Source organism: Myotis myotis, unplaced genomic scaffold (assembly GCF_014108235.1).
Source record: "Myotis myotis isolate mMyoMyo1 unplaced genomic scaffold, mMyoMyo1.p scaffold_m19_p_33, whole genome shotgun sequence".
In the NCBI taxonomy this organism is placed as follows: Eukaryota; Metazoa; Chordata; class Mammalia; order Chiroptera; family Vespertilionidae; genus Myotis; species Myotis myotis.
Genome location: NW_023416339.1, coordinates 1129876 through 1157520, shown reverse-complemented (window position 1 = coordinate 1157520; position 27645 = coordinate 1129876). Strand labels below are relative to the sequence as shown.

Here is a 27645-nt window from a genome sequence, read left to right as displayed (position 1 = left end):
GGCATAGCGAAGGTACGGTCAATTAGCATCTTTGTCTTTTATTAGTATATATACTCCCTTACAAGGGGTCATCATCCCTCCATACTTTAGCAGTAGTTCTCAATCTGTGGGTTGCGAACAATGAAAATACATCCTGCATATCAGATATTTACATTACGATTCATAACAGCAGCAAAATTACAATTATGAAGTAGCAACGAAAATAATTTTATGGTTGAGGATCACCACAACATGAGGAACTGTATTAAAGGGTTGTGGCATTAGGAAGGTTGAGAACCACTAGATGTATAGCATGAAGAATAAATATTTTACATAGTAATACAATATATAATTAAAAAATTTGCTTTATCGTTTTGAAATTGATTTGTGATTTTAAGGTGGCATTAGGTCAAACTATTTATTAAAAATTATCTTTCAGTTAAGAGTCCTCTTGGAGACATGGATTTGATAATCATGTTGCAAGTGGCTCAGGTAGGGATTATAAACACTGTGATGAAAACAAAACAAAACAGGATTCTAAAGAGGAGAAATAAACTTGGTGAGCAGCTATTAAACCCAAGTATGTCAGAGTCTATATTATTAGGAAGAGTAGTTAAGACAGTGATATACAAAAGTATGATAGTCATAAAAGTGAAAAACCCAAGTCTCAAATTTTCGTCTCTTTTAAAATTGTATGAATTGCCTTGGTCATTAAGTGTGGTTTTTAAAAATATTTTTTTATTGTGTTCAGAGATGAAGGGAGATGGAGAGAGAAATAGAAACACCAATGATGAAAGAGAATCATTGATTTGCTACCTACTGCATTTCCCCTACTGGGGATTGAGCCTGTAACCAGGGCATGTGCTTTGACCAGGAATCCAACCATGACTTCTAGGTTCATGGGTTGAGGCTCAACCACCAAGCAACACCAGTGGGGTTCATTAATTGTAGTTTTTTCCCACAAGAATATCATTCAGGATCATTATTTTAGGTACAAAAATTATTTGATGTGATATATGTCATTTGAGAAAAATTGTTCTAAAAAAATCCATCTTGTTCATTAGGTAAATGGGATTTTCCAAATATCTGATCCATACGGAAATAAATTTGGGGAAGTAGGAAAACAACAAAGAGTTAAGCTGTTGGATATCTGAGAGAGCAGAAAACTTAATTGAGTTACATAAATTGAATAGAGAAGATGAGGTCAAAGAAATAGATATTCCTGGAAATCAATGGAAAAACCAAGTTCTACTTCCATAGTAGGAAAATAATCACAGTATCTGACTCTGAACCTTTGACTTCTGCCATCATGGGCACATCTTCAGTATTAGGACAATGACCTGTTTGTAGTTTCCTTCACAAAGAATGCTTTCAGAGCCTGTTTAATGTCCTTGTTCCTGAGACTATAGATGAAGGGGTTCAGCATGGGTGTGACCACAGAGTATATCACTGAGGCTGTTGCACTTGAGTGTGTACTGTGGGTAGCAGCAGAGCTGAAGTACACTCCTAGACTTGTACAATAAAATAAGAAGACAACTGAGAGGTGAGACACACAGGTAGAAAATGCTTTATATTTCCCTTGAGCAGATGACATTCCATGTATGCAGGACACTCTTTTAGAATATGAGTAAAGGATCCTAGAGAAAGGACCAGCACCAAGCAGAAGAGCTGCAAAATACATCACCATGTTAGTTAAAATTGTGTCCAAACAGGCAAGTTTGATCATCTGATGGAGTTCACAGAAAAAGTGAGGGATTTCCACGTGCATGCAGAAGGACAGTCGTAATGTCATTAAGCATTGTAGGAAGGAATGCAGGACATTCATGATCCAGCATATCAGAATCAGCAGTCCACAGAGCCGAGGGTTCATGATGACTGTGTAGTGCAGGGGGTGGCAGATGGCCACAAACCGGTCATAGGCCATCACAGTCAAGAGGAAAATATCCAACCCAGCAAAAAGTATGAAAAAATACATCTGGGTGATGCATCCTGCATAGGTGATGACTTTGTTCTGTGTCTGAATGTTTACCAGCATCTTTGGGATGGTGGTGGAGGTGAAACAGATGTCTACCAAGGACAGGTTGGAGAGGAAGAAGTACATGGGTGTGTTAAGGTGCGAGTCTGAGCTGACGGCCAGGATGATGAGCAGGTTTCCCAACACAGTGACCAGGTACATGGAGAGGAAAAGCCCAAATATGAGGGGCTGCAGTTCTGGTTTCTCTGAAAATCCCAGAAGAACAAACTCTGAAATTTGTGTAAGATTCACAGGTTCCATGTAGTGGAATTGACTATCAGGAAAGATAAAAGTAACATGACTAATTTTCACCAAATTCATATTTTGCAGGCTAGACATTACTTGTAATATTTTATGTACGGATATGGTCCCCTTTAGGGGGTATCCAGTGCCACCCCTGATATGGAATATTTGCCCCAATCATCTATGTATCTGAGGGATTCATGGATTCTAAAGTTTTAATAAGAATTTCTTCATGTTTCTCAGGAATATAAATTGAGTGCTGACCATGTTTTAGGCACTGTCCAGGCTGTGCAAACGGTGCTGAAGGACAAAAGTATCTACAATCTAATGAGGGAGAAAGAATGTACAAGCAAGCAATGAAATAATAAATTACTTTAGGTGTTGGCAGTGGTATGAAGAAAAGGAAAGTACGTCTAAAGGAGAGAGTGAGTAGGGAGTTCTGTTTTTCATGGGTTTGTAGGTAGATCTGCAAACAAGACATTTGAGCAGAGACCTGGAATAAGTGAAAAGGGGAACATTTGGAGATGTCCTAAATTAAATACACTGGGGCTAGAGAGTGTGAGAAAAACAATAGTAGTCAACCAGCTAAAAGCTGTGGCCCACTTACAAAAGACTACTCACATTCCTGAATGTATGTTGGAACTTGAATCAACTTCTGTAGAGAGCATATTGCATGTCCATGAGCTTTCAGAACTGTTGCCTGTAACCAATCAAAGTAGTAATTATTCTTCCTTAGTATCTCTTCAAGACATGCCCCCACTTTACCTGCTCCCACCCCACACAGGATCTGTAGCCAAGGTAAGTTGTTTCAAAAGAGCTTACATGTTTCTTTCCTAAAACATGAAGTGGAAAGAGCTGGTAAACTCCAGGACTTGGACATGTCTTTTGTACCTTACTCTGCTGCTGGTAGTTTAAACTTTATGCCCCAAGACCTTTCCTGGTTGGCATTTGGCTCAAAAAATACTTTTTTTTTCTTAAAGAAAAGCTTTTGGCCTGCTGGTGTCACTCAGTGGTTGAGCATAGAACTATGATCCAAAAGGTCATGGTTGGATCCCTGGCCAGGGCACATGTCTGGGTTGTGGGCTCAATTCCCAGTGGGGGGCCAGCTGGAGGCAGCCAATCAATGATTCTCTCTCATCATTGATGTTTCTATCTTTGTCCCTTTCCCTTTCTCTCTCAGAAATCAATAAAAATATATTAAAAAGGAGATCTTTTGGCCCTGATAATTTTTTCTTTAACAGAACAGAGGAAGAGAGACACAAGGCTCTGTGGGAATGTGTGTGCCCTGCAGAATGACTGGCCAGTGTAAGGGCCCTGAGGAAGGTGCTTGTTTCTAATGTTCAAGTCTAAAAATGTAAAGCCCATTTGCAAGGTGGATTTCCATGAGGGAGAGTGATGAGAAGTGGTGGCAGACACACTGAGGAGTGAGGAGGTCTGTCTGCTATGGCTGACACCTCAGGCACAGGGACTTCCTCGTCCACACAGCCTCTTATACTCTATTATTCTTGTTACAAAGGTGTCCTGTGAATGAAAATAGATCCCCTTCTTAGTACCTTCTCTTGATTGAGTTCTGGCCCCATATTGTGAGAGCCACCTTGGTATGTATGAGTGCATGTACCCCTAGTCTGAGGGCTGCTCACATCCATAAATCACACACCACCACCACCACCACCATGGCCTCCTTAGGTAGGTATTCACATTTCTGTCTCAGCCCCAGTCACACTGATTATGCTACGAATAAAAACAACCCAAGTTGGCCAGATCAGTGATCTTTCACTTGTCAAATATAGAAATGGTTTCTAGAAAATCCAAATATTAAACCTTCCATAGACAAATAAACTTGGTGTTCTGTACTGGGATGGCCATTTTCTGCTCTGTATGTAGTAAAACATAATGAAATCTGTTCAATGAATGGAAAGGAGAGAGAGATCGTGGAGAAAATAATGAAATAGATGAGAAGGAATAGAGACTTGATAAAATCAGATGGTCTTGGAGGGACAATGAGAAAGATAAATATACTTGGGCCTGGTAGTATTTAAACCCTCAACACATTCCATTGATGCCAGAAAAATAATAAGTAAATAAGAATAAACTTCTTCAAAAGACAAAATTATATTACTTATTGTACCCCTTTATAATGAGTAAAGAAATAAAACCATACCCCACACACTGAAAGTGTAAAAAGAGGTGGATATTTTTGTTATCAAGCAGGGGAAAACTTGTTTTCCATACCCATTCCATAGTCACTTGACCAATTTGTTTTTATGTGGTCTGTTAGGGGGTGAGGTTAGCCCCTTTCTCCCTTTTCTTATGTGGCACCTTTTCTGTTATTTTGGGGCTTTGGGTTTTCATCTTTTTTGACACACTCTTTGAGCACACTCTGGTCCTGGTTCCGGTCTTCATCCAACATGCAAATCCTCCCCAGACCATGCTTTATAAATCCTGCCCACACCATGACAGTTCTATCTCTTTATACTGAATGGCTTTCTTCATATGATTCTTCCTGAGGACAAAATTTTAAACACACATTTATTTCATTGTTCTCTGCCCTCACTATTATACTGCATGGTCAAAAGAACAAGGAGTTCTCCTGCTTTATTCACATTTGAATTTTTCACAAAGGTATGTGATTAGATGTGCACTTACAGAGAGACAAAACTAAGAATGTGAACAGTGATAAAATGAAAAAATGAAAGGATAATGAAACCAGGTTAAAATGAGTAGTTTCAAAACAACAATAGCAAGCAACATAGAATGGAGAATTAAACACTAACTGAAACAAGACACAAAATACAATCATTTAATAATATCAATGCAGGTTGACTATTAAATTTTAAAGAGCTAGATCTAAAAGCAAATACTGCATAATAGTCCTAGAATGTTCTGGCATATAACATATGCTCAGTTATGATTCATTTAATGAATATGGAATTAGGTTTCAATGTACATGAACATTTACCATTTGGCAAGTTTATACTTCAATATAGTTTAAAAAGTTTGAATTGTTACATGAAAGCTGGCATAAATGGCTATCTATATGAAAGAATATTGAATTGGTCCTCACCCTCAGATATCTTTCAAGATGTTATAGTGATTACAAATTCCATGTAAGATCAACAATACATTTTTGATGAACATTAGAAATTCCATATAAAATTTACCGGTGGGCAAAAACGTCTTAAAGCAGGAAACTCAGTAGTTAGTAAATAGATATATTTAAATAAAATGTTAAAAATTTTATGGTAAGAAATGTCCTACAAAAGTCAATTGAGAAAGAATAATTTCTAGAAAAATTTGAAATGCTATACAAAAATGGGAAAATAAATTAAGTTTTCAGAAACTGAGTAATAGTTTGGGAATACAACAAGAAATGTCTGATATAGCTATTAGCCTGAAAGAGCAGTCACGTTGATTGGGTTTGGAACTTTTAAAAAATATTTTTATTGATTTCAGAGAGGAAGGGAGAGGGAGAGAGAGAGAGACAGAAGCATCAATGGTGAGAGAGAATCACTGATGGCTGCCTCCTGCACCCCACCCCCCTATTGGGGATGGAACTAGCAACCCTGGCATGTGCCCTGCCGGGGGCACTCAGCCACTGAGCCATGCCAGCTGGCCTGGGGTTGAATTTTTTAAATGGTAGCAAAAGGGGGTCCTCCAATTTTACTGGCAGAAAGTGTTACGATTTTGGAAAACAACCTGAAGTCAGCTATAAATATTACAAATAGTGGTGCTATTTAACTCAGTGTCTCTCAGCCTCAGCACTGTTGGCATCTGGGACAGACTGTTCTCTGTGGTGAGGTCTGTCCTGTGAATTGAAGATTGTTTAGCATCCCTGCCTCCACCCACCCCTCTCCAGTGTGACAGTCACAGATCTCTCTGGACATAGCTCAATGTCTCTTGGGGGGAAAATCACCCCCGATTAGAACCACAGTTTGAATTTAATAATTTAAACACATTTTAATAGCATTGATGTAATAGCAATTTAATGAAAAAAGTATGAAAGGCCATGAAAGGTATGAGTAGCAGTCACACTATGAACTCTTATGTAGCCACTGAAATAAATACATTGATTCATCAAGCAAACAAACCCAGCAATCTCTTGCCTCTGGACTAAGTAGAATGAGCTCTCAGTTGACAACAGGTAAATGTTCTTGGCTTCCATTCCCTCTGACCTTCTCTCTCATACAGGGTCAGCTGGGTTATTGAAATCACCTTGATTAGATCTCTGAGTGGAAGGTCATTGTGGGGATGTCTGAATTCCTCCCCAAATGGTTGATGATAGAGATTAAAGTTCTGTTCACAGGCAAGACAGCAGGAAGGTGTGCAGTCTCAGTCCCCAGCCAGAGTTGGGGCTACAAACAAACAAATAACAGTGAGAAATAAACATAGCCATGCCCTCTCAGCCTAAGGTTACACATGATGGGAGACTGGCACATTTCCCTCCTGTTACTCCAACCTCCAAGCACATGAATATGATATACCTTTTAGCAGGGTAGGATTAAAGTAGCAGAGGGAACAGGCTTGTTAATCAGCTGACTTTAAGATAGAGGATGAGCCAGGTTCATCCAGGTGGGACTAAGGTAAGCACAGTGGTTCTGTTAATGCTGAAGAGAGAGACAACGGAGTTGGTCTCAGAGACCTTTTGAAAATGCTACACGGCTGGCTTGAAGATGGAGGAAGGAACATGAGCAAAGAGATGGCAGCCAAGTACACTGCTAACAGGCATCAGAGAGAAACAGATCCTACCCCGAGCCTCTAAATAGGGGCGGGAACCTTTTTTCTGCCAAGGACCATTTGGATATTTAAAACATCATTCCAGAGCCATACAAAACTATCAACTTAAAAATTAGCCTGCTATATTTGGTCAAACATTTAAATAGCTCACCCCTAATGCCTTGGCAGGGCCAGACCAAATGATTTCTCAAGCCGCATAAGGCCTGCCTGGGGTGGGGGTGGGGGTGGGGGGACACATTACCCAAGCCTACTATAGAAGGACCCTAGCCCTGCACACACCTTGATATTAGCCACCGAGACTCATTTCAAGCTGCTGACATCCAGCCTGTAAGAGCATAGGTTTGTTTGTTTTAAGCAACTACTGTGGGAATACTAGTTGCTTAAAACAACTAGTATTCCCAGCAGCTATAGGATTCTAATATAGACATTTATTCAATAAAACTTGTTTGACAGAACTGAGTTTAAGCCTCTTCCCTCATTAACTTCCCTTGGGTTAGGGCATTTCATGTTAAAAACCCACATGAAATAGAAATGAAATTTTAACTAGATTTGAAGATCTCACCCCCCTATTCCCCCCCACGCCCCACCTTTCAGTCAGCTGATTTAAGGCCTCACTGCATAAATGTAAACCCACTGTGCTGCCTCCCTGGCATTAAAAGTTAAGGTACAATGGGTGACCTTTATTTCTCCATCTACATAACTATAGGGACTTTTTTACTCAGCCCCGTATGCCTTTGCCTAGAAGTAGGTCAGTCCTCAATTTGTATCCCCTAAGTGAAAACCAGACTTTCTCATTAAAAACAGAGAATGTATGACCACTGGGGGAAAAGGCTGAGTGTGGGGTAGGAATTCCTGCCAATTGTTCCAATAGAGAAAGTAAATGGGCAATAAATCCAAGAATATATGCAACCGTGCCAGGAATAAAATAATTCAGTGTAACACTATATAGTATTCCCATTTAGCCTTATTAAATATTTTTTTAAGTGACTACCCCGTGTGAGAGGAGATGCTGCAATTTGTCTCACGAACTGCTCTGCAAGGTACCATCTCCCTGACTGGTCAGGGTCTTTTCAGTAAATACAAAACACGCTCAAATACATCCCATCTTTGAAATTTAATGCAAACACTCACTCCACTGCACTGTTCTCCACATCTAATGCTCTCTGTTCTTCTCCTCAAACAACTGAACTTCTCAGATGTGTTCTCATTTTACTGCAATCATTTTATACACCTCACTCATTCTATAATGTTATCTAACTGGACTTCCATTCCCATCACTTAATTCTTAACTAAGGTCCTTGTAATGCAGATTCAAACAAACACATCTTTATTAATGTATTAACTAAATTAATTACACATTAGTTACTTAACCAAGAATATAGACACAATACTTTCTTGTCTCTGGGCTAGGCTGATTAGGGTCACAGTGACTCAGGTAAAAGTTTTCAGGTTCCATCCTCTCTGACCCTTTCCTGTTGTACCTACTGGCCTCCCAGGCTCACCTGGATGGGTCTCTGAGAGGTAGGTCTCCGTGTGGAAGTCTGAATTGCTCCCTGGATGGTTGATGATGGAGACTGAAGCGCTATCCTCATATGAGACAGCAGGAAGGAGTGAAGCATCAGTCAGTTCTGAGCCAGCGGAGGAATCAAAAGCAGCAGCCATGTGCTGTCCCCCAGCATCTTATAGGCTGAGGACTGCACAGGGGAGATAGTTACAGCTCTCTATATCTGATCATCAGGCACATTTCCCTCATGTCATTCCAACTTCTAAGAGGTGATTTCCCCCTGGACCTCTGGAATAAGCAGAAAGGAAAATTTTCCTAATGATTCTCTGATCCCAGGAGACCAGGATAGAGGTCAAATGAACTCAGTTTTTATGATGTCTTGTCTTGATCTCACATGTTTTTCAAGGTCTAACCTTATCCCATCCCTGACTTCATGTTTTCTTCAAAGTCTGCTTTGTGGTGGGACACAGACTTGACATCTCTGGAAAGTTGCTTTTTTCCTCTTTAACAAGGCAGAACTGCATTCCTTTGAGATGCAATCCTGGGCACCACTCTCTTTGGCTTCCTGACATATTTGTCAAAAGTTAGGGATGTTATACTTATATCACAAGTTAAGAGATGAATCATTTGGTACCTCATAAAATATCTATAAAGATATACATGTAGATATTTTTATGTCACATGTCCAGAGCTTACCATTTTACAGGAATTACCTTATTTAATTTTTAGAAAAGTCCGTTGTCTGAGTTATTATGAACTCTCTTCCCCATTGCAGACTTTTTGACTCGAGGGCCACAATGGGTTCTTAAACTGGACCGGAGGGCCGGAACAAAAGCATGGATGGAGTGTTTGTGTGAACTAATATAAATTCAAAGTAAACATCATTACATAAAAGGGTACGGTCTTTTTTTTTTTTTTAGTTTTATTCATTTCAAACAGGCCGGATCCTGCCTGCGGGCCTTAGTTTGCCCATGGCTGAAGGAGCTTACTGACCTGCTCGCAGCTCAAACAGATAAGACATGGGGCTTTGTTCAGAATCCTGTCAGGGTGCTTCAAGTTCTCAACCAGATATGGCCTTGCCTCAGGAGTATTTGGCAATGTCTGAAGGCTGCTGCTGAACACTGACATTGTCCAACACAAGTAGTTATCCTGCCTCAATTGTCAGCATGAACAGGTGAGAACACCTAGTCTAAACCGGCCCTTCTCCAACTTCACTGTGCATATGAGTCACCCAGGAGTCTAGTTTGAATGCAGAATCTGAATTATCAGGTCCTGGTGGACTTGAAATGTTGAGAATCAAACCATCATCCATGTGATATTGATGCTGCAGGCCCTGGTATGAGGACCACTCTCTGAGTAGAAGGCTGTGGTTCTCTGTTAGAGTCAAGTGCAGGTAGTTTTAGATCTTTTAAATAAAAAATCATAGTTGCATGTAATTTTGAACAAATAATGTATTCACTCATTCTGGAGGCTGTTATAAATTCATTGTTCACTTATTTTATATAAGGATTTATTAATGACATCATATAATATACTCCTGAGAAATGCCTTTTTAAATTCTTTTATATAAATTTCCTTGAGAAACCAAATAATATATTATTGAAAAAGATTTTATAGTGTGCAGAATGAGCACCTCCAAAAGATGCTAACATCCTAGCCCCATAAAATTGTAATATGTCATTTTTCATAGCAAAGGGGGATTAAGGTAGTAGATAGGATATGTTTGCTAACTAGGTGACTTTAAGATAAAATGAGTCAGGCATCTAAAACAGACATTAACAAATGGTACCACATTAAACAAAAAAGCTTTACACAGAAAATCAACATCAATAAGACAAAAAGGCAACCTTCTCATTTGCAAGTGATATATCTGATAAGGGGTTAATATCCCAAATATATAGATAACTCATACAACTCAACATAAACAACGAACAATTCAATTTAAAAATGGGCAGAAGACCTGGATAGGCATTGTTCCAAACAGAATAAGGTGAGGTACTTATTATTAGTAATGTAATCGCCATGGTCCGTGAATGTGGAAGACAAAGGAAGAATATATACTTGGTATTAGAGCATGTATTTCTATTTAAAAACATTTCATTTTATATGTAGTATTGATCCATTAACATTGAGATCATGGCCAACATCCCTATAACTCATGTCTGAATGAAGCTTCTCTGACACATATTTTCTCCATAAGTCACATCACAGCCTCCTTGCACTTAGACACACTAACGAGTGTTTCAGCACTATACTTGGGGGCCAATTTCAACAGTGACATCACCAAAAGAAAGCACAAACATGTGAAACATGTGGCACTACATAGACTATGAAAATGACACATTTATGGTTGGGAGCTGAAACAAGGAGGCCGAGTCCTGTTTTGTTGGACCTCAGATTGGAAGGGGCAACTCAGATGGTTCTCTTCTCTGTGCATGTGTGAGAATGACCCCTGACGTCTCACCAGTATTTGTTTGAGGTTACAAATAAATTTTTGCAAGTAGGTGAGTTCTCAAATATGGGATCTATGAATAATGAGGGACAAAAGAACAAAGGCATGCTCTCTCTCTCTCTCTCTCTCTCTCTCTCTCTCTCTCTCTCTCATCTCTCGCTTGTGTGTATCCACTACTCAACATAAACGAAGACAGGAACAGTAGGAAGCCAGTGGGGCTGGAGGAAATAGTGAGGGGACAGTGGGAGGAGATAATGGCAGGGAGGGCCAGGGCAGGACATGTAGAGACTTGTGGGTCACAAGGAGGATTTTGACTTTTGTTTTGAGTGTGGTGGGAGTCACCAAGGGTTCTTGAGTTGAGGTTGCCCTCTGGCCACTGTTAAGGAAATAGCCTGTGGGGTAGTGGTGGAGTAGGAGCAGTAGTCCACAGGTGACTGAACGGGCCCCAGTAGAAGATAATGGGGCTGGTCCAGGGTAAGGCCATGGAGGAGGTGAAAAGTGGGTGGATTCTGGATGGATTTTGAAAGTAGAGCCCTCAGAGTTTGCTGATGCAGGGGTCAGGGTGTAGAGATGAACGGAGACAGAGATATACACAGATGATTCTAGTATTTTGACCTGAGGGCTGGGACCACTAGGAAGGACACTGAGGCCCAGAGAGGCAGAGGAAGATGGCCAGGTTGCACACGGGTCCACAGTGAAGGCCTGGCCCTGATGTGAGAGCTCTGGCAGTGTGGGTATCATGAGGGGCGGAGGCTGCTCAGAGCTTGGCACCTTCCCTTAGACCCCAGTACTTCCCCTTGGGCTCTGTTCTCTTCCTTTCAGTCTTATTTCCAGAACTACTGCTCCCTGCAGACTCAGACCATATGCTTCTGATTCCTTTGTCCTGAAGTCATATGGCATGAGCATCCATGAAATCTTATGCAGAAGAGTCTAGAAGCTGGGGTGGGAAGGGGGACTTTCTTCCCTCAGGGATGGGTAGGGCTGTGTCCAGAAGCCCAATAGCATCTCCAAGACATTGAGCAGAAAGCTGGAATCCTCCCAGGCCAGACCAGACTGTCTGCTTTCCAGAACAGACTGTTTTGGGGGCCCTCCAGTGCCTGCTGCAGCCGCAGTGCCAGCTGCTCTGACCACCCATCTCTCACATTTCTCCCAGGAGCTCTGATAGTAGATTTTGTTTTTTTCCCCACCCTTTCCTTTCTACTGAGCTCCGCCACTCCTCAGGACCTCCTCCCTGTGGCGACCTGGGGCCTGGCTTCCGGGGCAGTCCCAAATGGCCCTGGCAGGCCTGTGTGGGACCAGAGCCACAGGGATGACTCTGGATGTCTGGCCCTTCCTGGCACTTCTCCTGTCCTCTTCTCCACCATCTGGGCTTCTCTGGTTGCCTCCTGCCTTCCCATGTCAAAGGCCTCAGAGGGGCTGTCCTAACTCATTTGTCCTGAACTGAGCTCTGGCTACTGGGAAGTGACCAGAACTTAGAAGCTAGTACATATTGAGGCCTTTCTGGGCCTTAACAACCAGCCCATCCCTCTCCCGATGGTCTATGAAAGAGGAACTTGTGTTCCTGTTCTTGTTTTACAGATAGGGAGACTGCAGAACAGACAGGTGAGGTTGCTCACCCAGGGCCACACCGCCAGACAGTGGCAGAGTTAGGATCTGATCCCTGACCACCTTGGTCTTCTGCTCTCATGAGAGTCATAGATAAGGTCCAGCTTTCCATTCAGTACAGAGGAGAGACAGGAAATAACAAATGAGCAAGAACCTAACATTCACTGACAAGGGCGATGAAGATCTCAAAAGAGGTTGACTGAGGGAATGCCAGCTTCGGCTGTGGATGAATGATTCACTCAGACTCATAACCTAGAAAGCTGTTATACTCCAGGTCACAGTACATTATAGGGAGAGGATACAGATTAAAATCAGCAAAGGAGCCCTAGCCAGTTTGCTTCAGTGGATAGAGAATTGACCTGCAGACTAAAAATTCCTGGGTTTGATTCCAGTCAAGGGCACATGCTTGGGTTGGGGGCTCAATCCCCAGTAGTGGAAGTGCAGGAAACAGCTCTCATCATTGATTTTTTTTTTCCTCTCTCCCTCTCCCTTCCTCTCTGAAAATAATAAAAATATACTTAAAACATCAGAGATTTTCCTTCTCACCTGGCTGCTGTTTGGGGTAAAAGGAAAAGAAAGCTGTGTGGTCTCTCTAAGCCTCTGCCCTGTAATTTACTCTTTTATTAAAATTTAAATACTTTATTGTTTAAAGTATTACATATGTCTGCTTCTCCCCCTCCCATTGACTTCTGCCCAGCTGCTCCCACCCTGCCCCCCAGCACATGCCCTCACCCCGCTACTGTCTGTGTCCATGGGTTATGCTTAAATGCATGCATAGAAGTCCTTTGGTTGATCTCTAACCCCCTTCTCCCTCCTTCCCTGCCTTCCCTCTGAGGTTTGACCATTCATTGGAAGAGTCTATGATTCTGAATCTATTTTTTTTCATCAGTTTATATTGTTCATTATAGTCCACAAATGAGTGAGGTCATGTGATATTTATCTTTCTCTGACTAGCTTATTTTGCTTAGCATAATGCTCTCCATGTCTATCCATGGTGTTGTGAATGGTAGGAGTTCCTTTTTTTTTTATTTTTTTCAGCAGCGTAGTATTCCATTGTGTAGATGTACCACAGTTTTTTAATCCATGCATCCGATGATGAGCACTTAGGCTGTTTCCAAATGTTAGCTATTGTAAAATGGTGTTGTTATGAGCATAGGGGTGCATATATCTCTTCGGATTGGTGTTTGTGATGTCTTGGGATGTATTCCTAGAAGTGGGATTACTGGGTCAAATGAGAGTTCCATTTTTAATTTTTTGAGGAAATTCCGTACTGCTTTCCACAGTGGCTGCAACTGTCGGCATTCCCACCAGCAGTGCACGAGGGTTCCTTTTTCCCTGCATCCTCTCCAGTACTTGTGCTTTGTTGATTTGTTGATGATAGCTATTCTGACAGATGTGAGATGGTACCTCATTGTTGTTTTGATTTGCATCTCTAAGATGAGTAGTGACTTTGAGCATGTTTTCATATGTCACTTGGCCTTCTGTATGTCCACTTTCAAAAAGTGTCTATTTAAATCCTTTGCCCATTTTTAATTGGATTATTTATCTTCCTTTTGTTAAGTTATATGAGTTCCCTATAAATTTTGGAGATTAAACCATTATCAGATATAACATTGGTAAACATGTTCTCCCATGCAGTAGGAATTGTTGTTGTTTTGTTAATGGTTTCTTTTGCTGTGCAGAAGCTTTTTATTTTGATGTAGTCCCATTTGTTTATTTTCTCCTTAGTTTCCATTGCCCTAGGACAGGGTTGGGCAACCCCTGGCACGCGTGCCATACATGGCATGCCAGTAACTTTTGCTGGCACGCGAAACCCTCTCTTATAATCTTCCATTTACAATATTTTTCTTAATATCGACTTCTTTATTTTTCAGATAAATTCAGTGTAGGTGCGTCTTAGATAAATAAATAATTTTACATAACAAGTTATCTTAAAGACCATAGACATGGATTGACGAGAGAGGGGAAGAGCAATTTCTATGCCTCTGCCTTAACTCTCCCTGCCTTCCTAGATCCGACCAGTGTTTTGGTTTCATCCACATACGCTTGTGAATCTTTGTTCTCAGTGATGAATTTTGTTAAGTCTCATAATAGGAGTAGCCTGACGGATGAAAGTAGTAGCTCGTGCATATCTCTGAAGGTCACAAAATATAAACATGATGTAAAATCTCTGTCATCAGTGATGCAGCAGCAAAAGTCCCACTGATAATATCAAATGGAGTCATAAAGTTTTCTGTTGGACTATCAGTGTACATGTATACATTAAAAATAAATGTATTTTTCACAATCATATACTGTGTTTTTGTTGCTCGAATGAATTTTATTATTTCTTCAAGGTTCCTCACATACGTACACCTTAAGAGATATCAAGTAGGCGTAACATGTTCTTAAAAAATTAAGGTTGGCACACAGAAGAATTTTGAGTCAGAGATTTTGCTGGTTTTGGCAAGCACTCACAAAAAGGTTGCCCACCCCTGCCCTAGGAGTTATATCAATAAAGATATTGCTACAATGTATGTTTGACATTTTCCTGCTTGTGGATTCTTCTAAGATTTTTATGGTTTCCCATCTTACATTTAAGTCCTTTATCCATTTTGAGTTTATTTTTGTGTATAGTGTAAGTTATTGATCTAGTTTAATTTTTTTGTATCTATCTGTCCAATTTTCCCAACACCATTTATTGAAGAGACTATCTTTACTCCATTGTATGATCTTGCCTCCTTTGTCAAATATTAATTGAGTATAATGGCTTGGATCAGTTTCTGGGTTCTCTGTTCTGTTCCATTGATCTATACTAGTATGTCTGTTCTTGTGCCAGTACCAAGTAGTTTTGAGATGAGTGGCTTTGTAATACAGCTTGATATCTGGTATTGTGATCCCTCCAACTTTGTTCTTTCTCAAGATTTCTGCAGCTATTCAGGGTCTTTTTTTTAATCCAAATGAATTTTTGGAGAGCTTGTTCTAAGTCTGTTAAATATGCTGTTGGTATTTTTGTGGGGATTGCATTGAATCTATAGATTGCTTTGGGTAATATGGACATTTTAATTGCTTTGGGTAATATGGATGTCGATTCTCCCAATCCATGAATACGGTATATTCTCCATTGTTTTTTGTCTTCCTCTATCTCTTTTTTCAATGTCCTATAATTTTCTAAGTATGTAATTTATTCTTAGTGAAATACCTGTAACATAAATGCTACCATATTAACCATTATTTAAGTGGACAGTTCAGTGGCATTAACTACGTTCACATGCAACCATCACCACCATTCATCTCCAGACTTTCTCATCTTCACAAACTGGAACTCGGTCCCCATTAAACATTCATTCCTCCTCTTCCATCTCCAGCCTGAGGCATCCACCATTCTACTTCCTGTTTCTATGACTTTGATTCTACTTAGGGACCTCATAAAAGTAAAGTCATACAGTATTTGTTCTTTTATGACTGGTTTATTTCACTCAGCATAATGTCCTAAGAATCATCCATGTTGTAGCATGTGTCAAAATTTCCTTCCTTTAAAAAAATTTTTAAGTGGTAAAAAACACATAAATTTACCATTGTAACCATTTTTGAGTGTGTAGTTCAGTAGTGTTAAGTACATTCACAATATTGTGCAAAAACCCCTAAAACTTTTAAATCTTGCAAAACTGAAAATCTACACCCACTAAACACTAACTAACTTCTACCCCCCTCCTTCCTTATCTGACAACCACCATTCTCTTTTCTGTTTCTATTAATTTAACTACTTCAGGTATGTCATTTAAGTGAAATCATGCAGACTTTGTCCTTTTGTGACTGGCTTCTTTCACTCAGCATAATGTCAGCAACTCTATTCTTTCAAATACTTATTTCTCTGTTGTATGTGCATTTCAAAGGCCACCTCCTTCCATGAAAAACCCATGCCCAACAAATACAGCTATCAGGTTGGGAATAATTTTGAATATGTTAAGAGCAGGTCAATAAAAAGAGAAGCAATGTCTACATGAGGATGTCAAAAAAGATAGTATCAGGAAAGCAACAGCTCTCTAGCCCTGTTAATTAGTGAGTTAAGTCCTTGGACATGAGATATCTAGAAGAAAAAAGTTTTACTTTTTAAGCTTAGAAATGGTAAGTGGGAGGCAAGCTGCAGAGGGGTGATGTTTATATTTGGAGGGGCCTGATCCTCTACAGTAGAATTTCCACATCTGTTCATTAAACATATTTGTACTCTCACTTTCTTCTGTAAGATCAGTGAGCTGTTGAGGGTGGATGCAGCAATAAAATTTTACTGAATTAAAATGTACCCAAGTGATAGTCTGTTTGCACATGTGGCCCCAATTCTCTTCTGTTTCCATGTCTTTGGCAATGTGACTGTGAGCTCCTCCCATCCAGAGGTGGTCTTTTTCTCCACCCTTGACTCTGTGCTGCGTTTAGGATTTTTTATTTGTTTTGACCAATAAAATATGGTGGAAGGGACAATGCGCCTTAACAGGCCTTGGTGCATTTCCACTGCTCTAAATCAGAACCCTGGCTGAGCCATGTGAACAAATCCAGGGGGCATTCCAGAGAAGGAGAGGACATGCAGACAAAGCTCATTTATTCCAGCCAAGCTCTCCCTAGATCAGTCACCATAGCTGAGCCCTAATACATCAGAAAGGCCAGCCAAGATCAGCAGAGACACCCCCGCTGACCCACAGCTGACTGCAGACTCAATGAGGAGACCAACAGAGATCAGAACACATCCCCACTACACAAACCCATTGGAAAATAAAGTAATTATTTCAAGCTATTTGATTTTAGGATGGCTTATTATATAGCTATAATGAATTGATACTGTCATCAAAGCAAACAGAACTGAGAGAAATTATGGAAAAAGCAGTTCTTACTTTTGGCATTTGTATTGGTATTTGAGGACAGAACTTACAATCATTCTGTTATTCAAATTCATTTCAGATAACTGTGTATAAAAGTACCTCCACTGAGTTCCCTTCCAGGTAGCCAGGACAGGGTGGGAGGACATGCATGTTTGTGCAGGAAAATCTGTGATTCTTATTTACATGACTGGGCAGGATTTTAACTCCTGTGTGATTAATCCTTTTTATTTTTTAGTTTTCACTTTGTTTATTTTGACTGTTTTTCTCCTCCAGATTCTCTACTCACATCAATCTTACATGTGATTTGCCAGGAAATACACCCCTGACCCCAAGACACCATTCCAGATTGATTACACTTAAGTATATGACTCCATTGGAAGTGCTATCAGCATAGTCTTTGAAAATAACCCACAGCATATTTTCAGGAGTTTTTAGAAATTGTTTGTAATGCTTATGTTTAGTTCTTAGGCCAAACGGTTTTCTAATGAAGACAGCATTGTGCTTTGTGCAAGAATGGAAACCTCAAAACCATAAAGCTTCTGGGAGAATAACCTAGGATGGTCCACAGATGTAAGATGAAATCCACAATATTGGAGTTTTAAATGGTTAGAGAGGCCCAGACTACAATAGAAGCATAAACCACCTTTAGAAGAGTGGAACACAATATGCTTCAAGACGTTTGAACCCTCAGTCTGAATTATGAGGCTTAATCTTTAGTTCAGTCAGCAGAAATTGACAATGCAATTTTTCGTTGTATTTATTATACAGACTATGTACATTGTAGAAGCTTCCTTTAGCATACACTGCTGTACTTTTTGTCCCAGCACTTTGAGGGCGTGCAAATACCACAAAGTCATCAACAAGAACAGGCCATGCTCCTTCTTCATTATAATTAGACATGTCATCTGCAATCATTGCACTAAATCTAAAGAAAATTCCAGGTATCTTTTGGTTGTGATTGTTTATGATGTCCCAACAAAAACTAAGAATTTAAAGCTTCCATTAAGCACTAAATTCCAGTAGGCAATGGCCATTTCTAGATCTAAACCTTTTTGTCCTGGATTCTTTGCGAAATTAAAAGTAAATTTGTAAAAAAAAAAAAAAAAAGTAAACTGGTAAAAATCCTTAAATTGTCCTGATCCTTACAATTCCTCTTCCTTCTTGGGCCTCTGGGCCTCTGGGGGGTCACTTTCTAATTCTGTCATGCCTTGCATGAACTCTTGTTTGGAGAACTTGCACTCTGTTGCTGCTCTGAACTTCCATGCAATGATCATCACAGAACTGCTGTATGCCATCTATTCCAATTTTATTTTTACCTTGAGGATCTTTGTGTCTAGTGTATAGATGTTTTAACTTCTTCCTGTCCAATGATCCTTTTACACTGTCTCATATATACGGTTCAGGATTTGGGAAAAAATTGGTCTGTTGCAACATCTAACTTCCAGTCATTTTGAGACAGGCAACTTACTGCTGGTTTTTCACTAGGTTGTGTGAAGATCATAAAGTAACCCAGGTTATCCTTCTGCAATGAAGTAAACTTGTTCATGTTGTGTCCTCCAGGCCTCTTCCCTCCTCCTCCAGCTCCAGGGTGAATGGAGGATAGACAGATTCTCTCCCGGGCTCCTGGACTCCAGTTCATGCACAGCAGGGCAGCCCTTGGGACAGCCAAGGAAGCAGCTCTGGGCCTGGGAGAGGCAGAGGGTTGGGGGCAGGTGTCAGGAGCCCCTCATGAGTTTTCTTCCTGGGGGGGTCCTCTCAGGCACGTGTGACTCATCCTTTGATTATAAAGATTGAAGATATTCCTGAGTGTAAAGGAATCTTCCTGAGTGTATATATATGATATTTAGATTGTTTTCTCACTGTCCCTTTGGTGGATTTGAAAAAAATTTAGAAAAGGGGAGATATTTAACTTAGAGCACTTAGAAGGAGTCACATTTGTATGAAACACATTGAAAAATTTCAAACAGAAACAGGAAAATAGTTCAGAAAAAAACACATAAAACACTCCACATAATTCTTCTCCCAATTGAATAAGGAACCTTACACATGGACATCATATTCCACACTTTATTTTTACTATTATTTTATTATTGATTTTTTTTTAGAGAGAGAGGAAGGGAGACATAGATACAGAGATAGAGATAGATAGATAGATAGATAGATAGATAGATAGATAGATAGATAGACAGATAGGTGATAGATAATAGATAGATAGGTAGACAGATAGAGAGATAGAAGCATCAATGTTACTGCTTCCTGAATGCACCCCACCTGGGATGGAACCCACAACCTAGGTATATGCTCTGACCTGGAATCAAACACACAACACTTTTTTGGTGCACAGGAGGATGCTCCAACCAACTGAGCCATTGGGCCAGGTCAATATTCCACACTTTAATGCAGCATGAAAAATATTTTTGTATAGTAATAAATTGTATGGCTGATTTTTTGCTTCATCATATTTAAGGTCATCTCTAACTCTAACCATATTAGATCACTTTATTTATTAAAATGTATGTATCCATGTAGATGCTTCTTGGAAACATGTATTGAGTAGTCAATTTTTGCCAGTGGCTAAGGTAGGCATGTGGACACACAGTTGAATAACAGAATGAAGTCTATAAAACCAGGAGACCAGGTATAAAACATACTAGCATGTTAAAATCTATTGCTATCCTTTATAATAAAAGTGTAATATGCAAATCGACCAAATGATGGAATAACCGGTCACTATGACTTGCACTGACAACCATGGGGCAGATGCTCAATGCAGGAGCTGCCCCCTGGTAGTCAGTGTGCTCCCACAGGGTAGTGCCACTTAGCCAGAAGCCGGGCTCATGGCTGGCAAGTGCAGCAGCTGTGATGGGAGCCTCTCCTGCCTCCACTGCAGCGGGTAGTAAGGAGTGAGGAGTCCGGACTGTGAAAGACCTGGACCATGAGAGGGAAGTCTGACTACGGACATTTCCCAAGGGATCCCAGACTGTCAGAGGGTGCAGGCCAGGCTAAAGGACCCCCTCCCCAGTGCATGAATCTTGTGAACCAGGCCTCTAGTAGAAAATAATGATGAACATATAAGTGAAAACTTTGGTCTCAGATTTTCCTCTACAATAAAATTATGTAAATGGCCTTACAGCCAAGTATAGTTTGTTCCTAGTGGTAGTATAATTCATGACTGCTCTTTCAGAAAAACAATAGAAAAATTACTTGGGATGATATATATCATAAGAGAATAAATTATGCTAAAGTAATTCATGTTAACCCATGGGTTAATAAATGAATATTTCCAATTTGTCATGGTCCAAAGATTGGATTAATTTGTGTCAGGCTTCTCTCTCTGATTCCTAGAAACCTGCATTCCTGGGCAATTCTTCAGGCTAGTACAGTCGGCCCTTGAAAAGCTTACCTGCCAAGGAATCTTTGCAGGGCCCTCTTTATGTCATTGTTCCTCAGACTGTAGATGAATGGGTTCAGCATGGGTGTGACCACAGTGTACATCACTGAAGCTGTTGCACTTGACTGTGCACTTGATTGTGCACTGAGTGTGCATTTTGGGTAGCAGTGGAGCTGAGGTAAACTCCAAGGCTTGTACCATAAAATAAGGAGACAACTGAGAGATGAGATGCACACGTAGAAAATGCTTTGTACTTCCCCTGAGCTGATGGGATTCCACATATGGAGGCAATGATCTTAGAGTAAGAGTAAAGAATCCCAGCAAGGGGACCACCACCCAGTAGCACAGTTATAAAATACATCACCATGTTATTAAAAAAGGTGTCGGAACAGGCAATTTGAACCACCTGACGGAGTTCACAGAAAAAGTGGGGAATTTCTAAGTCTGAGCAGAAGCGCAGACCAAACACCATTAAGCTTTCTAGCAAGGAATTCAGGACACTCATGATCCAGGACACCAGAATCAGCAGTCCACAGAGCCGGGGGTTCATGATAACCATGTAGTGAAGGGGGTGGCAGATGGCCACAAACCGGTCATAGGCCATCACGGTCAGGATAAAGTTGTCCAACACAGCAAAGAGTATGAAAAAATATATCTGGGTGATACAGCCTTCATAGGTGATGACTTTGCTCTGTGTCTGGATGTTCCACAGCATCTTTGGGATGGTGGTGGAGGTGAAACAGATGTCTACCAAGGACAAGTTAGAGAGGAAGAAGTACATGGGCGTGTGGAGGTGGGAGTCTGAGCTGACGGCCAGGATGATGAGCAGGTTTCCCAACACAGTGACCAGGTACATGGAGAGGAAAAGCCCAAATATGAGGGACTGTAGTTCCAGTGCCTGTGAAAGTCCCAGGAGAAGAAATTCTGAAATTTGTGTACCATTGCCTGGTTCCATGTGTTGGAGGTGACTATTAAATAAATAAATAAATAAATAAATAAATAAATAAATAAATAAATAAATAAAAGAATAACTAATATTCACGTTAGCAAGCATTAGTAACTGAGAATAAATGACACATTTATATTTTAGAGTCAGGAAAATAATGTCCATTTTTGTTGTGTGATCTGGCTCCCATTAATGTATCTCTATTGGCATTCCTCATTAGAATTTCCTTTTTTAACATCTACCTGTTCTTCAAAGGTAATGTATACTGCTGTTTTACTGAGGATATCTTTCATGCATTTGAAAAATATTTATTGACTATAGAACATGTTCTAGGCACTCTTCAGAGTATAGGATTTAAAAACAAAAGTTTACAAACTAATGATGGAGCAATAATATCCTATATAATAAAGAGGTAATATGCAAATTGACTATCATTCCAACACAGAAGAGGCTGCCCCCATGTGGTCAAAGATGGCCACCCCATGTGGACACAAGATGGCCAGCAGGGGAGGGTTGTTGGGAGGGACCAGGCCTGCAGGGGAGGGCAGTTGGGGGGACCAGACTGGCAGGGGAGGGCAGTTAGGGGCAATCAGGCTGACAGGGGAAGGAAGTTAGGGGCGACCAGGCCTTCAGGGGAAGGCAGTTTGGGGTGACCAGGCTGGCAGGAGAGGGCAGTTGGGGATGACCAGGCCTGCAGGGGAGGGCAGTTAGGGTGACCAGGCCATCAGGGGAGGGCAGTTAGGGGCAACCAGGCTGGCAAGGTAGAAAAGTTAAGGATTGTCAGTTGGGGGGCAACTAGGCCTACAAGGGAGGACAGTTAGGGTGACCAGGCCTGCAGGGAGGGCAATTAGGGGAAATTGGTCAGGCAGGGGAGCAGTTAGGCATTGATCAGGCTGGCAGGCAGAAGCAGTTAGGGGCAATCAGGCAGGCAGGCAGACAGGGAGGAGAGTGGTTGGGAGCCAGCAGTCCCGGACTGTGAGAGGGATGTCCGACTGCTGGTTTAAGCCCGATCACACAGGGATCAGGCCTAAACCAGCAGTTGGACATCCCCTGATGGGTCCCAGATTGGAGAGGGTGCAGGCTGAGCTGAAATTCATGCACAGGGCCTCTAGTAATCAAATAAAAATGATAATATAATATATCTGATGGTGAAGATGCTATAAAGAAAAGTAAATCACATTAAATGGAGAGAGTGGATAGAGGGTGTTCTTTTTTATAGAGTTTAGCCAAGACTTGCCAACAGCTGACACTTTAACACACTCCTCAATGAAGACTGAGGGAGAGACTAAGTGGGAAAGTGTTTCCCAGGGAGAAGGAACAGCCAGTACAAAGGCCCTGAGGAAGATGGTTGTTTTAGAAAATGAAGGCTCCGGAGTTTGAAGATAGCAGAAGCATGTGGCGGATTATTCTTGCAGTTCCTCCCAGAACCAAACTGGCAATAAAACTAAATTAGGGAATATTCACCCTGAATTACCAACTGAAGACTAGCTGAAGAGGAGACTATTGAAGAAGGAAGGGCAGAAACCACCTCCAGAGTGACAGGAAGGCTCTGGTTTCAGGAGGGGCAGGCAAAGATAAGGAGGGATATCTCAGCTGTGGGGGTTTCCCCCTGAGAGTAGTGAGGCCTGTACACCAGGCTGGGCTCTCCAGCTTCCAGGGCCAGAGGCAGGAAACCTGCCCACATAGCATCTATCAGTGAAAAGCAGCAGGGCTTCTACCAGCAGGGGACAATGGAGCCTGCTAGAGATAAAGCCACTTTATTACTTAGATATTTTTATTTTTAAAATCTTTACTGTTGAAAGTATTACATATGCTCCCTTGTTTCCCCCATTGACCTCTTCCAGCCTGCTCCTGTCCACCAGCCCAGGCCTTTATCACCCTATTCTCTGTGTCCATGTGTCGCCCTCCCCTGCCTTCCCTCTGAGGTTCAATAGTCTGTAGCATGCTTCTATGTCTCGGGATCTGTTTTGTTTGTCAGTTTATTTTGTTCATTAGATTCCACATGTGAGTGAGGTCATGTGATACTTGTTTTTCTCTCACTGGCTTATTTCACTTAGCATAGTACTCTCCATATCCATCCACGTGATTGCCAATGGTAAGAGTTCTTTCCTTTTTATAGCTGCATAGTATTCTATTGTGTAAATGTAGCACAGCTTTTTTTATCTACTCATGTGCTGATAGGCACTTGGGTTTTTTCGAATGTTAGCTATTGTAAATTGCGCTGCTGTGGACATAGGGGTGCATATATTCTTTCTGATTGGTATTTCTGATTTCTTAGGATATATTCCCAGGAGTGGGATCACTGGGTCAAATGGGAGTTCCTTTTCTAATTTTTGAGGAAACCCCATACTGTTCTCCACAGAGGAAGCCACTTTGTTTTTAAAGGGGCAGAGCACAGTATTTTCATTCACAGCTACTCACCCTGGCTTCAGTGGAGGGGGGTGGTGCAGACTAGAGTCGCCTGAGAAGAGTCTGGGATTAGAAGCATTGGGGAGAGACATGGAGAGTAGCTTCCAGGATACCTGTGCTCAGTCATCCTCCCCAATTCTGCAGTAGCCATTTTTTCCTGAGAGGTGCAAGCCCCTCCCCTCAGCTGCAGAGGCCCAACCTACAGGTCTGGTCAGACTCAGGAAGCATCAGTGACCGGCTTTGGGGTGAGGCCATTCTCCAAACTTTCCTGGGAATCTGACTAGCACCTTCCCCTCATGGAAGAGCTGATAGAAATTACCAACTTTCAGCAGTCCCCACTGGCTGCCATGAAAGAACTTATAGAAATTACTGACTTCCAGCAGACCCCTTGAGTGGTCTGCCTATGAGTGGATTCACCCTGCAAGGTTAGGGAAATACAGTTTAACCTCGGTTCTCAAATGTCTCCCAACTCAAACAATTTGGTTCTTGACCAAGTTGTTCAGAGAAACCATGTCTTGAGTGTCAAACAAATTTTGTGCATGATCAAAAGCGTCTTGCAAGACACAAACAAAGGAGAGAATGAGAGTCAAGTATACAGTGCTGTGAATATTTTCATGTAGGTTTTTTTCCTGTTGTTTGCTTTGCTTTTGTTGTTGGTGAAATGGATGATTAGTGCAATTTTAAAACCTAAAGAGGCCATCAGATGTGCTGATGTTGCTAAGGGCATGAAAGTGCTCACAAAACAAAGACCACAGGCAATTGAAGAGGTACAAAAACTGTTGTTGATTTGGATAAAGAAAAGCAGTTAGCCTGTGACAGCATTTTGGAGGCAATGATATGTGAAAAAGTGAATATTGCACCCCTGGAATGAGTGCTGACAGTGATTCATTTAAGGCTAGTAAGGGGTGGCTCAATACATTAAGAAAAGAAGTGTTTGTTTCTAGATTATACAGTACTATAGAAATGGACTTTATATAATATGGTTAAAACAGGAAATCATTTGGGGATCTGGAACAAAGTAATTTGATTTACATTACAGTGGGGGCTTGACTTATGAGTTTAATTTGTTCGGGTGAAGGAGCTCGTAACTCAAATTACTCCTATGTCAAATCACTGTGACGTTCGCTGCGCCACCTAGCGGTGGGGTATCTGAAGCTGGCTCATACATAACTGGAATTTTAGCTCCCAACTCAAAGCAAAAAATCGGCCAAAAGATGGCTTGTATCTCAAAAAACTTGTTAGTCGGGACACTCGTAAGTCAAGACCCCACTGTATTTCTAATGGAGAAAAAATGGTTTTATTTTCAAACAAATCTCTTGTCAAACAGCCTTCTGGAATGAATTAAGTTTGAGAACCATGGTTACACTGTATTCTGGGAGAGTCTCAGGTGTGTGGCTCTGGGACAGGGGAACACACCCACCATCTTCCCTGAATTCTGAATGGCACCTCCCCCTCATGGGAGAGACAGAGGTCCCATCTTCCCGATTCTGCCAAAAGCCCTTTCAGAAACAGTTTTTTCAGTGACTAAATCTGATAGCAAGTGGGGATAGTGTAGGCTGGACAAGGCAGACCCTAAAGTGCCTTGGGATGTTTGCTGACCCACCTTTGGGGCCCATGCAGCTATACAGCTGACCTTGGAGAGTAGCTTGGTCCCTCCTCTGCACAGTTAAGCTCAGTGGAGGCAGCCACAAAGGAGGGGATCACTTCAAGCTTCAAATAGGTTGCCGAGAACCAAATGTGGGCAGCTTCTGACATTGGCTAGCACCAAAGTCCCTACCAGGAGGCCCAGAATCAACATACAAAACAGTCAGCCTCAGACAAAATAAGAGAAGTATACAAAGGAGATCCCAGGAGTGCATTAAACTCTACCTAGTTGAACTCCACTTTGGTTTTTTTTTATGTCATTATTTTCTTTTTGCTTTGCTATTATTTCCTCTCTCTCTCTTATCTTTCACATTTCTTATTTTTCTCTTTCCTTGTTTATTCTATTTTTTCTTTCTTTCCCTTATTTTATCCTTCTTTTCTTTTTCACTGTTTTTCTTCTTATTCGTTATTCTTATTTTTTTCTCTCCCTTCTTTCTTTTCATATTCTTTCACCTCATTTTTAAAAATTGTATACTTATAATTTTCTTCGTTTATTATTCTTGTCCACCTTTCTCTTTCTTTTGTAGTTGTTTTTGTTGTTGGGCTCCTTTGTATGTTTTTGTTTTCTTTCTGGTTTTATTTGATCAGCACCTATAAAACAGCCTCACAGTCAGGCAACCTGAAAATGGATCCTGCCCACAAATGGCCCAACATCTACCAAGACCCAGTTAAACAGAAGAGCCCTCAAAACACACACACAAGGGACATAGCATTCAACTCAGGAGATAAAGGAGGCTGCACCACTGGGTCCTACAGGATATTTTCTTTGAAAGACCACCTCATGAAGACTGGGATTCATAGCATTTATATCTAATACATAGAAACAAACACAAAGAAATAGCTTTGGGAGAAAAGACACAATCTCCAAATGAAAGAAAAGGAGGAAACTCCAGAAAAAGAGCTAAATAAAATGGAGGCAAGCAATATATCAGACATAGAGTTCAAAGTAATAAAGATACTCAAGGAACTTAGTGAAAACTACAAGGATCATAATGGAAACTACAAGGAACTTAGTGGGAACTGCATCAGCATGAAAAAGGACATAGAAACCATGAATAAGAACCATTCAGAAATGAAGAATACTACCTGGTGAAAGAAATAGACTTACAAGTCCAGAAAGCACAAAAGTCCCACACAATAGGAACCCAAAGAGGCCCACCCCAAGACACATCATAATTAAAATGCCAAGCATTAAAGACAAAGAGAGATTCTTAAAAGTAGCAAAAGAGCCCTAACCGGTTTGGCTCAGTGGATAGAGCGTCAGCCTGTGGACTGAAGGGTCCCAGCTTTGATTCTGGTCAAGGGCATGTACCTTGGTTGCGGGCACATCCAAAAAAGGGGGTGTGCAGGATGCAGCTGGTTGATGTTTCTCTCTCATTGTTGTTTCTAACTCTCTATCCCTCTCCCTTCCTCTCCGTAAAAAAATCAATAAAATATATTTAAAAAAAAAGTAGCTAAAGAAAAGCAGTTAGTTACTTACAAGGGAGCACCTATATGCTGTCAGCTGATTTATCAACAGAAAATTTTCTGGCAAGAAGGTAGTAGCAAGAAATATTCAAAGAAATGAATAGCAAGGACCCACAACCAATATTATTCTACCCAGCAAAGCGATCATTTATAATTAAAGATCAGATAAAGATCTTCACAGAAAAGCAAAAGCAAAAGGAGTTCATCACCACCAAACCAGTTTTACATGAAATGTTGAAAGGTATTCTTTAAGAAGAGGAGGAAGAAGAAGAGAAAAAAGATACAAAATATAAACAATAAAATGGCAATAAATATATATCTATCAACAAGAATCTAAAAATAAAAATAACAAACATAGAATCTAAATAAACTGTTGAATAAAATAGAAGCAGAGGAGCAAGGGA

General features: G+C 40.8%; 1 protein-coding gene and 2 pseudogenes across 1 annotated transcript; all 3 read right to left on the bottom strand.

Annotated features, from left to right (window-relative positions):
* Window positions 1-1306: 1306 nt before the first annotated feature.
* On the bottom strand, window positions 1307-2254 carry LOC118652683 (olfactory receptor-like protein OLF4). Its single transcript, XM_036302736.1, has one exon. It carries the CDS (start codon window positions 2252-2254, stop codon window positions 1307-1309), a length of 948 nt encoding a protein of 315 aa, XP_036158629.1.
* Window positions 2255-18071: 15817 nt separating this feature from the next.
* On the bottom strand, window positions 18072-18935 carry LOC118652682 (annotated as a pseudogene).
* Window positions 18936-20783: 1848 nt separating this feature from the next.
* LOC118652702 lies at window positions 20784-21730 on the bottom strand (annotated as a pseudogene).
* Between the last annotated feature and the right edge of the window lie 5915 nt (window positions 21731-27645).

Coding starts and splice junctions, on each gene's coding strand:
- LOC118652683 (XM_036302736.1), bottom strand. CDS start 2,254: ATGGAACCTGTGAATCTTACACAAATTTCAGAGTTTGTTCTTCTGGGA.